Raw genomic sequence first — 16473 nt, 5'->3', positions numbered from 1 at the left:
TCTTAACAGCTTCTACCCCCAAGCCATAAGACTCCTGAACAGCTAATCGAATGGCTACCCGGACTATTTGCATTGACATGCTTGTTTGGACATGCTTGTAGCACTGATGTTGCTGATAACTACTTTATTGAGGGAAAATATACTTGCTGTTTCTGTGATATGTGGTTGTCTCACCCAGCTATCTTAAGATGAATGCACTAAGTTTAAGTCACTCTGGATAATAGCGTCTGCTAAATGATTAAAATATAAAATTTTAAATGTAGCTATTCTTGGCCAGGAAAACCTCCTAGCCCAGGTCACATGGCCAGAAAAAACTTATTGCCCAACTCACAATCCTGTTGATCTCAACAGGTGCTTTTGGCAAAGGATTTCTGATGCTATGGTCTCAGGGTTCTCAGTCACAGTCCTGTACTGTATTACAGCATGTTTATGGCTTAGCTGTGTGTTTAAGCTTATACTAATACTATGGGTGGAACTTTGTTGTACTGTTGCACTGTGAGATGAGAGCTCCCTATGGGCAGATTAGTTGTGTGTTAGATAGGTGGGTGTGATTACACCAGGATGTACACTGTAAAAACAATCCTGTTGTTTTAACGGTAATTTACTGGCAGCTAGTTACCTGTAAGCTACAGTTAAAAAAAAGTATAGGATGTTACCGTAAATTCCAAATAAACTTTGGTTTAACAGTACATTACTGTCAAGAAGTGATTCTGGAACTCTTGGAGGAATCAGACACCATTCTTTCACGAGAAATTACATAATTTGGTGATTTGCTGATGGTGGTGGAAAACGCTCTCTCAGGCGCCGCTCCAAAATCTCCCATAAGTATTCAATTGGGTTGAGATTTGGTAACTGAGAGACACACATGCACGCACGACCCTTCTTTTAAAGTCACTTAGATCTCTTCTTCTAGCCATGGTAGCCAAAATAATGAGCAACTGGGCCTTTTTATACATGACCCTAAGCATGAAGGGATGTTAAATGCTTAATTAACTCAGGAACTACACCTGTGTGGAAGCACTTGCTTTGAATATACTTTATATCCCTCATTTACTCAAGTGTTTCCTTTATTTTGTCAGTTAGTTGGATGGTAGTGAACATTTTTTGTGGTGTAATGGGAAATTGAGTAGGTCCATGTAATAGGCTAGATGGTTGACAACACCAGTGACAAATGTATTACTAAGAACAGTTTGACCTTTTATTATTAACTTACAGTAATAGTCATCTTTATCATCATCAAATGACTATCAGTACAATAACCACAGTACCATAACGTCTAAAATGTCTAAAAATATCACAACAAGTCTCTCATTGTTTCATTTTCATAGCCTATAAATCTGAGCCATTCTGTGTGTCTGTAGCCCTTGAGGTAATTTACCTTTGATGCATGTTTTCTTTGTTTTTACAAGAGAGGGCACCCTGTGGTCTAAATGTCTATTGCCAACCTTCCTACCACTAGATAAGCAGATATCTAAAAACACCAAAACACTCTTCAGCTTTCAATACCGTAAGGACAGGAGCTAGAAGCCAACCGAAATATCTCAACAAATATCAGCCTATGAGTCTCCTGAAATGATTATACATCATTAAACCTTACCTGCCCATGTGCACTGAGTATACAAAACATCAAGAACACCTGCTCTTTCCATGACATAGACTAACTAGGTGGATCCAGGTGAAAGCTAGGATTGCTTATTGATGTACACTACCGTTCAAAAGTTTGGAGTCACTTAGAAATGTCCTTGTTTTCCATGAAAACATACATGAAATGAGTTGCAAAATTAATAGGAAATATAGTCAAGACGTTGACAAGGTTATAAATAATGATTTTTAATTGAAATAATAATTGTGTCCTTTAAACTTTGCTTTCGTCAAAGAATCCTCAATTTGCAGCGATTACAGCCTTGCAGACCTTTGGCATTCTAGTTGTCAATTTGGTGAGGTAATCTGAAGAGATTTCACCCCATGCTTCCTGAAGCACCTCCCACAAGTTGGATTGGCTTGATGCTTAAGTACCATACGGTCAAGCTGCTCCCACAACAGCTCAATAGGGATGAGATCCGGTGACTGTGCTGGCCACTCCATTATAGACAGTATACCATCTGACTGCTTCTTCCCTAAATAGTTCTTGCATAGTTTGGAGCTGTGCTTTGGGTCATTGTCCTGTTGTAGGAGGAAATTGGCTCCAATTAAGCGCCGTCCACAGGGTATGGCATGGCATTACAAAATGGAGTGATAGCCTTCCTTCTTCAAGATCACCTTTAACCCTGTACAAATCTCCCACTTTACCACCGCCAAAGCACCCCAGACCATCACATTGCCTCCACCATGCTTGACAGATGGCGTTAAGCACTACTCCAGCATCTTTTCGTGCGTCTCACGAATGTTCTTCTTTGTGATCCGAACACCTCAAACTTAGATTTGTCTGTCCATAACACTTTTTTCCAATCTTCCTCTGTCCAGTGTATGTTTTATTATTGTTTCATCTGTGGATTTGCCCTTTAAACAGCTACATATTATGAAGATACCAAAGTGTCACCAACAAAAAGGTCAGCAATAGGCCTATAGCAAATGCAGCATATGGCATTCATTTTTCACATGTAAATAGCATTTTTCAGTAGTGCTCAAAGCATGCCATTCAATGAGTGCAGTTTTTATTTTTCCAACTTGAATCAATGAGCCCAATCAGTCCTCCATGACAACAAAATCATAAACAACAGAGTAGGGCTGGCTAATAAGTCCTCAGTTTTGGGGTTATGCTCAGGTAAAACAATTTGGCTAATCTATACTTCTAAGTCCTATTCTTGAAGATCAAGGGGTATAACATTTATTGGAATGACTGGAATTCTGATATATATTTACATTAAAAATCAATGTGTAATTGAATCGTATTACTATATGTGGTAGAAAGCGATGGGTTAGAAGAAGCCTACATAACCAACCCATAAAGTAAAATTTAACATCCATATATGGCTAGCTATGTAAACTTTAACATTGATTTATCCTGCAATCGATGTTGTTCAATTGGTAACATACATGTTTGTCTTTTTCTCATGTCTCTTAAGGGGAAAGTAATCTAAAAGTAACTGAATGTAATCAGATTACGTTACTGAGTTTGGGTAATCCAAAAGTTACGTTACCGATTACAATTTTGGACAGGTAACTAGTAACTGTAATTTGTGACCCGATTCAGGAAACTATGTGTATGTCGCAAGTCACGACTTCACAGGAGAGCCGTTTGAACGAAACCTACTCAACCTTAACTTGTGAATGTTTATCCTTTTACGCTTGGAAAAGAGACCCTTAAACCCAGACTTGGACCACACACCCACTCCACCGAATAGCAGGCAGGGGAAGAAAAATGGTGATTGCTTTGCAACGCTTGCAGTTAACCACTGATTCCTTCCACCACCTCATTGTTGAATTTGCGATTTCCAACTTGTTGTGTAATGTTTATGTCCAATGGTCGATGAGCACCGATACTTTTTATCTAGAATTTCTCTTCATATGACATGGATTGAAAAGGATTTAGCAGTAGATTGTTGACGTGATTCATGATGATAACTGCTTATCTAGCTTGCTATCTGTGGCCAATGACCTTGAGCCTTCTTGGACGGGCACTTCTAATGTAAATCTATTGCAGCACCCAAAGGGGCTTGAACTTTCTAGCTCTCCCTGTAGATTTTGCTGTGACGCAGTGTCTCCGTGAGTGACAAGACTGAGCCAATCACAGCACAACTAGAGAAGATTACCAATCCCGACACTATATTTTCCGCTGGCTGTCCCTCCACAGAAAGCACTGAGCTAGGCTGAAACCCCTGCATTATGGAGCTGCCTTACTCAAGAAAGAGAAAAAGAGACCATGTTTGTATGCGACTTTATTAACTCAATATATATATATTTTTTTACATTGTTTGAAAACTGATATATGCCATTGGTTCCAGGTCACAGGTGAAGTCAGCCGGTTGATCTGTCAGCACTGCCTTCATCAACACAGAGTAAAATGGTGCCTTTGTTAGCTCCCTCCCAGTCCAAGTGATCCAATGTAACATAAATTCCAACCATCCGGCCGAGTCAGCAAGGTTGTTTCTCCCTCTCCCCTCCTTTATCTCCTCCTCTTGTTTCACTATGAAAAGAAAAAAGGGAATGTTTTGTAGATGTCGGAACATTCCAGCAATAATGTCGCCCTAAGACTTTGGAAACAAAGATGGCAGATAGAAGAGCAAAGTGCTATTTTATAAGTCCCATGTTTTGGATTGGAATTGTTGGACATTGTGCAATGTTAAGATGTAATATTTTCCAAACTTAAATCCACAAACTAATATCCTGTTTTCTTTGGATGAGCTATGATGGTTACAGAGCTAGAAATGTGATGTTTTCGGCCACACGTTTTGTCACATAATCCTTATTTCAGAGTACCTACTGGTGCAATAACCTATAAAATCACTTATGCACTTTATATGATTGTTACAATTATATCTCGTAAGTACATGCACTTATGCAGTACTGACCACCGTCCTTTTTGTATTTCCATGGTAAACAGAACTAACATTTGGCAAACCCATTTAACTACAGTACCTGCATTTACAAACATGCTACAATGTAATTACATGCATTATTCCCTTATAATTAACTACGAATGGTTTGGCAATGTAATTTAAGGTATCGCTTAATTATGCAATTGGAGTCCCTTCAGAACCCCCTTCCTTTATCCCTCCTACTTCTTCCTCTATTCCTCCTTTCCTGGCCCCTCTCAGGTCTGGCCAGGTCACATGACCACTTAAATATCCCTTACCAGAGACAATACTCCACTATCTCTTCCACAGTCCCTCTGACATTTCCCTCTGTAGCTACATAGCAGCTCACAACTATTATACAACTTTTTCCACCCAGTTGAAACTTTGATATACTTATACTTACACTGTCAAACTACCAAGCAATGGGCTTATCTGGCTATCTGATACAATCCTGTTCTTTCTCTTCACTGTTTGCATAATACAGTTGTGAGTCTAGACACACTTTGTCCATGTGCCCTCAATTGAGCACATCCAAATCCACCCACTCCTTTCAAAATGAGTAATTTGCCAGTATCCTAGGTGTTCCCAATGCTAGCTCTAAAATAGATATATCGCTCCGGTCCAAACACAACACAGCTAGTCCTAGATTAGTGGGAGAACTGGGTTAGATCATTATTACTGTAGCTCTGCCACTGCTCCAGTGTTTAGTGGTACCATTATGATTGTACCTCTGGGAAATACCTGGCCTATTTCCGTTAAACTATAACTTCCAGGGCAAGCCAATGTGACCCTGATACATGTTTCTTTGTGGTATACATTATTATCCATCAATCCAGGTCATGGAAGAACATAGTCTATGCATCAATATGACATTTTTATTTAACCTTTTTAATGAGGCAAGTCAGTTAAGAACAAATTCCTATTTACAATGACGGCCTACTTGTAAAGTCCCCCCCAGCCAAACCCTCCCCTAACCCGGACGACGCTGGGCCAATTGTGCGCCGCCCTATATGACTCCCGATCACGGCTGGTTGTGATACAGCATGGGCTCAAACCCGGGTCTGTAGTGATGCCTCTAGCCCTGCGATACAGTGCCTTCGACCGCTGCTCCACTCAGGACCGCTGCTAAACTATTAGCTGTATTGCTAAAAGTACATCTCCGCAAGAAAGAGGGCCACAACTTCTAAAAACAAACCTTCTAAGGGCCTGAAACTATATGTGAGGTTGTGAGGGGCTCAGAACAGTCTGACTGTTGACCTTTACCTGTGGAACATGTAGCTAGGGATTCGCCATGGAGAATGGACTGGGGGGGGGGGGTGTCACTGGAAGGCAGCCCGGACCGTCCTGTCACTAAGGGGCTGAGTGGGGCGGAAATTGTCTCCCAACATCCCATCGTTTCCCTCAGGAAGCTCAGCACCTTTTAGATGGGACCTCAGCCTCCTGAACTCCTCTATCTGGGAGAGAGGGATGAGAAAGAGAGAGGGATGAGACAGAGAGAGAGAGAGAGAGAGAGAGAGTGATGAGATGAGGGAAATTAGGGAAATGGAGGAAGAAAGAGAGAGAAGTTAAATAGAAGGGAATGAGTGGTGATGGATTAATTAAGTGTTCTGTGTAGTGATTATGGTGTGGATAAATATTAGCATTTTACTGTATGCCTGTCCTGGGCTATTTTAGACTCCTCTTTCCATGTGAGCCCTATTCCGTATTTTTTTATTTTTTTATTATTTCACCTTTATTTAACCAGGTAGGCCAGTTGAGAACAAGTTCTCATTTACAACTGCGACCTGGCGAAGATAAAGCAAAGCAGTGTGACACAAACAACACAGAGTTATACATGGGATAAACAAACCTACAGTCAATAACACAATAGAATAATCTATATACAGTGTGAGCAAATGTAGTAAGATTAGGGAGGTAAGGCAATAAATAGGCCATAGTGGCGAAATAATTACAATTTAGCATTAACACTGGAGTGATAGATGTGCAGAAGATGACTGTGCAAGTAGAGATACTGGAGTGCAAAGGAGCAAAAAAAATAACAATATGGGGATGAGGTAGTAGGGTGGGCTATTTACAGATAGGCTGTGAACAGATGCAATGATCGGTAAGCTGCTCTGACAGCTGATGCTTAAAGTTAGTGAGGGAGATATAAGACTCCAGCTTCAGTGATTTTTGCAATTCGTTCCAGTCATTAGCAGCAGAGAACCGGAAGGAAAGGCGGCCAAAGGAGGAATTGGGTTTGGGTATGACCAGTGAAATACACCTGCTGGAGCGCGTGCTATGGGTGGGTGACCAGTGAGCTGAGATAAGGCGGGGCTTTACCTAGCAAAGACTTATAGATTACCTGGAGCCAGTGGGTTTGGTGACGAATATGAAGTGAGGGCCAGCCAACGAGAGCATACAGGTCGCAGTGGTGGGTAGTATATGGGGCTTTGGTGACAAAACGGATGGCACTGTGATAGACTACATCCAATTTGCTGAGTAGAGTGTTGGAGGCTATTTTGTAAATGACATCGCCGAAGTCAAGGATCGGTAGGATAGTCAGTTTTATGAGGGTATGTTTGGCAGGATGAGTGAAGGAGGCTTTGTTGCGAAATAGGAAGCTGATTCTAGATTTAATTTTGGATTGGAGATGCTTAATGTGAGTCTGGAAGGAGAGTTTACAGTCTAACCAGACACCTAGGTATTTGTAGTTGTCCACATATTCTAAGTCAGAGCCGTCCAGAGTAGTGATGCTGGATGGGCGGGCAGGTGCAGGCAGCGATCGGTTGAAGAGCATTCATTTAGTTTTACTTGCATTTAAGAGCAGTTGGAGGCCATGGAAGGAGTGTTGTATGGCATTGAAGCTCGTCTGTAGGTTTGTTAACACAGTGTCCAAAGAAGGGCCAGAAGTATACAGAATGGTGTCGTCTGTGTAGAGGTGGATCAGAGAATCACCAGCAGCAAGAGCGACATCATTGATGTATACAGAGAAAAGCGTCAGAGACTGCCAGAGGTCCGGACAACAGGCCCTCCGATTTGACACACTAAACTCTATCTGAGAAGTAGTTGGTGAACCAGGCGAAGCAGTCATTTGAGAAACCAAGGCTGTTGAGTCTGCCGATAAGAATGTGGTGATTGACAGAGTCGAAAGCCTTGGCCAGGTCGATGAAGAAGGCTGCACCGTATTGTCTTTTATCAATGGTTATGATATTGTTTAGCACCTTGAGCGTGGCTGAGGTGCACCCATGACCAGCTCGGAAACCCGATTGCATAGCGGAGAAGGTACAGTGGGATTCGAAATGGTCGGTGATCTGTTTGTTAACTTGGCTTTCGAAGACTTTAGAAAGGCAGGGTAGGATAGATATAGGTCTGTAACAGTTTGGGTCTAGAGTGTCTCCCCCTTTGAAGAGGGGGATGACCGCGGCAGATTTACAATCTTTAGGGATCTCAGACGATACGAAGGAGAAGTCGAACAGGCTAGTAATAGAGGTTGCAACAGTTTCGGCGGATCATTTTAGAAAGAGAGGGTCCAGATTGTCTAGCCCATCTGATTTGTAGGGGTGCAGATTTTGCAGCTCTTTCAGAACATCAGCTATCTTGATTTGGATGAAGGAGAAGTGGGGAGGCTTGGGTAAGTTGCTGTGGGGGGTGCAGAGCTGTTGACCAGGTTAGGGGTAGCCAGGTGGAAAGCATGGCCAGCCATAGAACAATGCTTATTGAAATTATCGATTATCGTAGACTTATCGGTGGTGACAGTGTTTCCCAGCTGGGAGGATGTGCTCTTATTCTCCATGGACTTTAGTGTCCCAGAACTTTTTGGAGTTTGTGCTACAGGATGCACTTTTCTGTTAGAAAAAGCTAGCCTTTGCTTTCCTAACTGCCGGAGTATATTGGTTCCTAACTTCCCTGAAAAGTTGCATATCACGGGGGCTATTCGATGCTAATACCGTACGCCACAGGATGTTTTTGTGCTGGTCAAGGGCAGTCAAGTCTGGAGTGAACCAAGGGATATATCTGTTCTTAGTTCTACATTTTTTGAATGGGGCATGCTTATTTAAGATGGTGAGGAAAGCACTTTTAAAGAATAACCAGGCATCCTCTACTGACGGAATGAGGTCAATATCCTTCCAGGATACCCGGGCCAGGTCTATTAGAAAGGCCTGCTCGCTGAAGTGTTTTAGGGAGCGTTTGACATTGATGAGGGTTGGTCATTTGACAGCGGACCGATTACGGACCCAGGCAATGAGGCAGTGATCGCTGAGATCCTGATTGAAAACAGCAGAGGTGTATTTAGAGGGCAGGTTGGTCAGGATGATATCTATGAGGGTGTCCGTGTTTACGGATTTAGGGTTGTACCTGGTAGGTTCCTTAATCATTTGTGTGAGATTGAGGGCATCTACCTTAGATTGTACGATGGCCGGGGTGTTAAGCATGTCCCAGTTTAGGTCACCTAACAGTACAAACTCTGAAGATAAATGGGCGGCAATTAATTCACATATGGTGTCTAGGGCACAGCTGGGGGCTGAGGGGGGTCTATAACAAGCGGCAACAGTGAGAGACTTGTATCTGGAAAGGTGGATTTTTAAAAGTAGAAGCTCAAACGGTTTGGGTACAGACCTGGATAGTAAGACAGAACATCTCTGCAGTAGATTGCAACTCCACCCCCTTTGGCAGTTCTATCTTGGCGGAAAATGTTATAGTTGGGGATGTAAATTACAGAATTTTTGGTGGCCTTCCTAAGCCAGGATTCAGACTCGGCTAGGACATCAGGGTTGGTGGAGTGTGCTAAAACAGTGAATAAAACAAACTAGGGAGGAGGCTTCTGATGTTAACATGCATGAAACCAAGGCTTTTATGGTTACAGAAGTCAACAAATGATAGCGCCTGGGGAATAGGAGTGGAACTTGGGGCTACAGGGCCTGGGATAACCTCTATATCACCAGAGGATGAAGGCTATAAGAACTGGTCGTCTAGTGCGTTGGGAACAGAGAATAAAAGGAGCAGATTTCTGGCCGTAGTAGAATAGATTCAGGGCATAATGTACAGACAATGGTATGGTAGGATGTGAGTACAGTGGAGGTAAACCTAGGCGTTGAGTGACGATGAGAGAGGTTTCGTCTCTGGAGGCACCAGTTAAGCCAGGTGAGGTCTCTGCATGTGTGTGGGGTGCAACAAAAGAGCTATCTAAGACATGTTGAGCGGGACTGACGGCTCTACAGTGAAACAAAACAATAAGAACTAGCCAAGACAGCAGTAGACAAGGCATATTGACATTAGAGAGAGGCATAAAGCAATCACAGGTGTTGATCAAGAGAGCTAAGACAACAAAGGGTAAATGGTGATGAATGGGCAGAGCAGTATAGTTAGCTACATACAGGACCTGAGTTCGAGGCTGGGGCCGACAGGTAAAGAAAATGAGGTACCGTGTTATTGAAACAGTCCAGGGGGCATCAGCTGTGTAGCTGAGTGATCATAGGGTCAAAAGAGCAACAATAGGCGAGTCAGGGTGCCGTTCAGTAGTCACTACTACGCTAGGCGAGCAGGGGACACAGCGTTCAGAAAAGCTAGCGGGCCGGGGCTGGTAGATGGTTCTTCAGCGACATCGTAACAGAATAGCCTGTTGAGACCACATCGGGTGATCACGTCGGCAGTACACAGTGCACAAAACATTAGGAACACTTGCTCTTTCCATGACAGACTGACCAGGTGAATCCAGGTAAAATCTATGATCCCTTATTGATGTCACTTGTTAAATCCACATCAATCAGTGTAGATGAAGGGGAGGACACAGGTTAAATAAGGATTTTTAAGCTTTGAGACAATTGAGACATTGATTGTGTATGTGTGTGTTAAGAGGGTGAATTGGCAAGACAAAAGATTTAAGTGTGACAACTGCTGATGTAAAAATGGATTTATAAAATACATTTGATTGCTTGAACCAGGCCATTGTGTCAGATGGCCTACCTGTAACTGTGAGATAGTGAGTGGGTAACGGTACAGGATCCAGGTGACATTCTCACTACATGGAGGTGTGGTCAGGGAGCCCTCATACACCCAGTAGTCTCTCAGGAGAGGGTCTGGAGGGAGTAACAAACACACACCATAACTTCATCTAATACTGTGTCACACCATACATGCAAGCAGGAATTATACACAATTAGATGAAGGACTCACCAGGAAGTAGTGTGTTGGGATTGAAGCACGGTATTATTTTGGTCTTCCCCTGTAAAGATAAGTCAAAACAAAACAAAAAATATTGGTTGTTTTGCTTCATTTGTAATGTACTCTTCATTCAGCCACCATGTCATCTGTACTACTGGACCTCTTCCTTCACATTCTGCATCAACATTTCTCCTGTCTAATCTTAAATGTTTCACATGGTCTCAAATCAATCTGGAGCATTAATTGCATCAGGTTTCATTGAAAAAACAATAAATTAATAAATTGCTGCATGCTCCAACCATTGCAGCTCTGCTGATTTGTCTGTTAACTGCCTAATTTGATGGTTAATGCTATTTAGGGTAGGGACGTCTTGGGACCTGAACTCCTACCCTTACCCTGACCTTAACCCTAACCTTAACCCTTACTTTAACCCTTTTAAATGTCAACTTCAATGGAGTAGGGTCGTCCCAAGTAGCCCTGATAGCACGGACCCTAATTTGAATGCCTATGTTCTGTATGTCTTCCTCTATCTCTCAGTTAAGCATTGGGCTTCTACACCCTTAGGTCATATCAGTAATTTATCATAACATCTGCCCTCTCATCACCATGAAAAGTCATAACCATAACATCATCGCCATAACAATATCACTTGGACAACAAAATGGACGGCAACGTCTTACCTTGTATTGTAGGTCCTGCAGCACTTCTGTTATGGCCTTCAACCCCAGATGCTCCTTCCCTATCTGAAGGAAACAACGTCAAGGGCATTGAGTCAAAAAGAGTTAAGGAAAGAGGGTCCTAACACAGTGATATTCAAACCTTTTCAGCAGGGACCCTTTTTTTCTGCCAGAATTTCTGGGGGCCCCATTTGTTTTAGCATTTTTTTCAAGACCCCACCCCACCCCACCCCAAATATAATGACACCACCTTAAAAATCCGTCCATTTCGATTTTTACATTAACAAATAACCTTCAATTCATTACATTTTCATCGCTTATCAAAATGAAAATAAACCAATTACATTTTTCAAATTCTTTCTCAAAAACATCCCATACAATAATCTGTACTATTCCTAAAAAATATTAAAATATTAAAATAATATTAATAATTTGGCGACCCCACTGCAGTTTTTGCGACACCGAGTTTGAATATCACTGTCCTAACATATAAGTATTATGTTGTGAGGTTAACAGGTGTTAACATGGGGCTGCTAACGTGAGTCCTGCCAGGATGTGTTGGTGGTGGTGGGGGAAACTCTTGGAGCTTTCAAAAACAGGAAGGACAAAGTGATGTGTTCACTTAAAACGGACGGTCTTATACATTTAGGTAAACAGTAAGCCTCAAGCCAGCTCACGTCAATCAAATGTTATTGTGGTTATTTGAATGTTGGGGGTTTTCTCAGTCCAATTAAAAAACAAGTGGATATATGTTGACTTTAGTGTCAAAGCTCATATGAATATATGATATGATATAAATTACAGTACCAAGTTGGCAAGTCCCTAAAATAACCATACTGACCATGAGAAGAGAGGATTCTCATATCACTACGGAGTGAACCAAAGCAATCAATACCTGCACAAACAGAGCGATGATGAGAACTCCGTTCTTCTTCGCCAGGGCTTCTTCCACACTGTTGAACAGCGTTGTGTTCCAGTGGATCAGATGGAGCTGGGGGGTAAGCACACTTATTGTATCATATTTATATTGTATCATATTATAGGGAAGTTGATCACAAAAAGAGATCAACCACATATGATATTCAGAGAAAGAGACAGACAGACAGACAGACAGACAGACAGACAGACAGACAGACAGACAGACAGACAGACAGACAGACAGACAGACAGACAGACAGACAGACAGACAGACAGACAGACCATAGGCAGAATGAGGCTGTAGAAGACAGGGCCGAGACAGAGCAGGTGTATGGGACGTAAGTGCACTCTTCAATTTGAAATAGAGCACCAAGCACCTGTGATAGAGAAGGAAGCTTATAAAGCAAAACCACCAGCGGCATAGCTTCTTCAGGGCCTTTCAAACGCTTGTTTACATCAATGGTCTCAGTGATTTGTAAATATATGAAACATAATAATGAGCTAATATACTGTATAATAATAATAATAATAATATTAATATATACCATTTAACAGATGCTTTATCCAAAGCAACTTACAGTTATTTGTGCATACATGTTTGTGTATAGGTGGCCCCAGGAATTGCAACCCTGCTCTACTAACTGAGCCGTACAGGATTCCATTACAAAAGCCCTGACATGAAATAACCTTATTTTATGTGAAAATAACATACCAACTCCCTCTGTCTGAGTACTGTGACAGTGGCCTCTAACTGAGACAAACATCCATGGTCATGGCCTTGAAGTAGACTGTGTGTGTGTGTGTGTGTGTGTGTGTGTGGTGTGTGTGTGTGTGGTGTGTGTGTGTGTGTGTGTGTTTGGCTGAGACTCATACCTCCATGGGGAAGGCCTTGAAGTAGACTGTGTGTGTGTGTGTGTGTGTGTGTGTGTGTGTTTGGCTGAGACTCATACCTCCATGGGGAAGGCCTTAAAGTTGACGGTGTGTTCTGACCCCCGCTGGTTCTCCTTGCCCCAGTGGAAGCGCACCTCATGCAGCTCATACTCGTGGTCACTTGGCAATGGGCCACCAGTTACCACTGCAGACAGGAAACCCAGAGCGTCATGGGAGAGCAGACACAGGAAATGAAGACCACATTAAATTACCTGGGGGTTTTGAATGTAGGTCTGAATTCTGGTGCAACTCTGATTTCTCTAAGTGTGTATCACACGCAGCACACAGTCATTGACTCAACGTTCAGTTATTACGGCTAATGTGAGCTCATTGAAAAGGTGTATGCAAAATCCCCAGTCTAGTGTAGTGTTCAGGTACAGTTAACCCATTCATTGTTTTGATGATACTGTGGTAATGTAATATCAACTTTCACCTGATTTGGACCTCAGAATGATGCGTGCGGTGTGTCCATCGTTGATGACCTCACAGTCCCGACACACCACATAATTGGGCGTGAGCCCCACGTCCAGGAGAGAGGGGTCATAACGGGCCTCCCGGGAGTTCAGGTTGATCGGGGACTGGTACTCTCCATTCGCATCAGGGAACAGCAAACCCCACTCTACACCTGAAAACCCACACAACTTAGACTTCAACTCCACCAAATGCTCTCCTTAGTGTAACCTCAGTGAGGTTACAACCTCTGGCTTGCACTGAGACCTCCATGCAGAGTCCTCTATGGTGTGTGGTGAAGTCACAAAGTGGTGACGGAGTATGTCTGGTGGAGTGTAAATCCAGCCTTTGAATACACAAGCAGCATAAACAAAGTATACCTGAGGACACACAAATGTGCACGCACGCACACACACACACACACACACACACACACACACACACACACACACACACACACACACACACACACACACACACACACACACACACACAAGCTAAACTGGGCTAAGAGTACGCCAATCCCTGAGTGTCACTGAACTGGGCACGTGGGGAGTCTGTACCAGAAATAACCCAAACCAGAGGGACACAAGGATGTTCTAGCTCTTCTTTCTTAACACCGCTCACACTTCCTCTCTTTTTACTTGATCCTCTTCCTCTCTGTCTATACCTCACTGACACTATCTTCCTCTCTTTCTCACATTTCGTCATACCCCCTCCTTCAATCTTCCACAAAGAGTACAAATCTTCTCCTTCTCATTGTCACTTCTTTTCATACTTTGTAAGAACATTCTGTTAGCTAGCGGTCTTAGGTCTCTGCTCTTTCCATAGCATGCCCTGGATTATTTCAAAGTTATTTATCAGTTGGCTGTAAGCGCAGAGAGAGTGCAAAACTCAATCTGTCAGGGACACACACACCTAGAGTATATCTCTCTGTCTCTAGTCCCCAGATGGGACATAAACTGGACAAAGTCACTCCCACTCTGAAATGTCTGACCTCACACACACATTTAGCGTTGTAATTAAGATGATGAAACCATTGCTTTGAATCACAGAGACAGCCCATAGCACAGTTGAGCAGATGTTATAGCGGTGCAGCGAAATGTTTGTTACTCGTTCCTTACAATGCAGTAAAATGTCAAACAAGTACACAAATAATAATCAAAAACTAGAACAAGAAATCACAAATGTCACAACGAATCCAGTTAACAACCCAAACAACACTATCAGTAATCCAAATGCAATCTATGCGTCCAAACCAAAAATATATACTACTCACTGGGCACAGACGTCAATTCAACATCTATACCACGTTGGTTCAACGTAATTTCATTGAAATGACGTGGAAACCATGTTGATTCAACCAGTGTGTGCCCAGTGGGTAAGAATGTACAGAGGTAGATAAATGACAGTGAGCCATGTCAAGAATCCAGTATATAAATACGCTGTGTGAATAAACAGTGTAACAAAATGCAATGTAGAGTAGTAGATATATTAGAATGAGCTGTGTGAATATATGAATACACAGTGTGAAAAACAGAATAAAAAGAATGTGTGGAAACAGTTAGCTTTCTGATGCATAGCCAAGAGTCATTGGCTTATGAGGCTAAGTTAGTTAGCGCTACAGACAAGTCCTCTCTTCTCTTCCAGTGTATGAATGACTTTATCCCCTACCAACCAGATTCTTTTTATTTCAAGTCAACACCAATAACAACATTAGTTACTAAAAGTTTAGCTCTTGACTTTTCTCTGGAAAAGCTCTCTGGAAACCTTGACAATTACATTCCAAGAGCCCAGAGGCATTTTGAGACAATGCACACAACGGTGCCCTGGACAAGAGTTCTTAAAAGCCCAGAATCATAAAAGCATGGTAGCTAGACCACTACTCTCTTAGAATACTTAATCATGGGTGTGACTCCAGAATCTCAAGTTCAGCTCTATACATTATGTGCATGATCAAGTTACCCCAATAAGAAGTGCATTGATCAAAATACCCTACCTTCTTTGGGTTCTTTACCTACTGTATGTGAGAGAGAGAGAGAGAGAGAGAAAGAGAGAGAGAGAGAGCGAGAGAGAGAATAGAGAACGAAAGAGGGGGAGAGAGAGAATAGAGAACGAGAGGGAGAGAGAAGAGATGGCTATTTTTTCTGTTTAGATGTGAGAAGAAAGAATTTCCATATCAATGCATGCATTGTTTAGTGCCTAAATGGTAAAGAAAGTTATGTTTTGGGAGAGAAAAGGAAACAAGTGTTTGGTACATAAGTTTTTACTAAAAATCTCCAAAGCCCTTACCTTCCTGATATCCCCAGTCCAGATCATCCTTCCCAGGGTAGTAGTCAGACTCCTCAATCATGCTGTCTGCCATGGCAGTATGGAACAAGTCTTTTTACTGAACACACTTGCTTTGATTTGAAGTCGAAGTCTTTGGCTTTTGATTTTATCCGTTTTCTTTCTTCCTGCTCAGTCCATCTAATAGGAGAGAGTGAAAGTCTCTCTCTCTCTCTCTCGGCTGCAGTGTAGACTGTCCCATCAACAGACACTCTAGGTAAGTTTCAAAACTCTCTTTCAGCACTAGCAGCCCACAGAGTCCCCGCCCCACACAGACACAGAAAGCTTGGATTGGATGAGGCAAGTCCCTGTCAAAGTGGAGCACCTTTTAAACAGCTCAGCAATTCACTGTGGTGTAAGGAAAGGAAGGTGTGTGTGTGTGTGTGTGTGTGTGTGTGTGTGTGTGTGTGTGTGTGTGTGTGTGTGTGTGTGTGTGTGTGTGTGTGTGTGTGTGTGTGTGTGTGTGTGTGTGTGTGTGTGTGTGTGTCTGTGTGTGTGTGAGTCTTTTC

At 42.5% G+C, this 16473-nt stretch overlaps 1 protein-coding gene across 2 annotated transcripts; it reads right to left on the bottom strand.

The window, feature by feature from the left end:
* Nucleotides 1-3865: 3865 nt before the first annotated feature.
* On the bottom strand, nt 3866-16166 carry LOC106599582 (carbonic anhydrase-related protein). 2 transcript variants are annotated; one of them, XM_014190871.3, is made up of 10 exons: nt 15929-16158; nt 15636-15656; nt 13620-13811; nt 13207-13331; nt 12234-12329; nt 11342-11404; nt 10674-10722; nt 10464-10576; nt 5781-5971; nt 3866-4126 (listed from the first exon to the last, which is right to left on the bottom strand). In XM_014190871.3, exons 1-9 carry the CDS (start codon nt 15999-16001, stop codon nt 5837-5839), a joined length of 867 nt encoding a protein of 288 aa, XP_014046346.1. In that variant the 5' UTR covers nt 16002-16158; the 3' UTR covers nt 3866-4126; nt 5781-5836. The 2 variants fall into 2 exon arrangements, with proteins under 2 accessions (XP_014046346.1, XP_014046349.1); XM_014190874.3 differs by lacking the exon at nt 15636-15656 and having other exon boundaries at nt 15929-16166.
* Nucleotides 16167-16473: the final 307 nt, after the last annotated feature.

This window comes from Salmo salar, chromosome 03 (genome assembly GCF_965601325.2).
Source record: "Salmo salar chromosome 03, fSalSal1, whole genome shotgun sequence".
NCBI classification, from domain to species: domain Eukaryota; kingdom Metazoa; phylum Chordata; class Actinopteri; order Salmoniformes; family Salmonidae; genus Salmo; species Salmo salar.
Note: the sequence above shows the minus strand (reverse complement) of the source record. Positions and strands in the feature narration are given on the sequence as shown.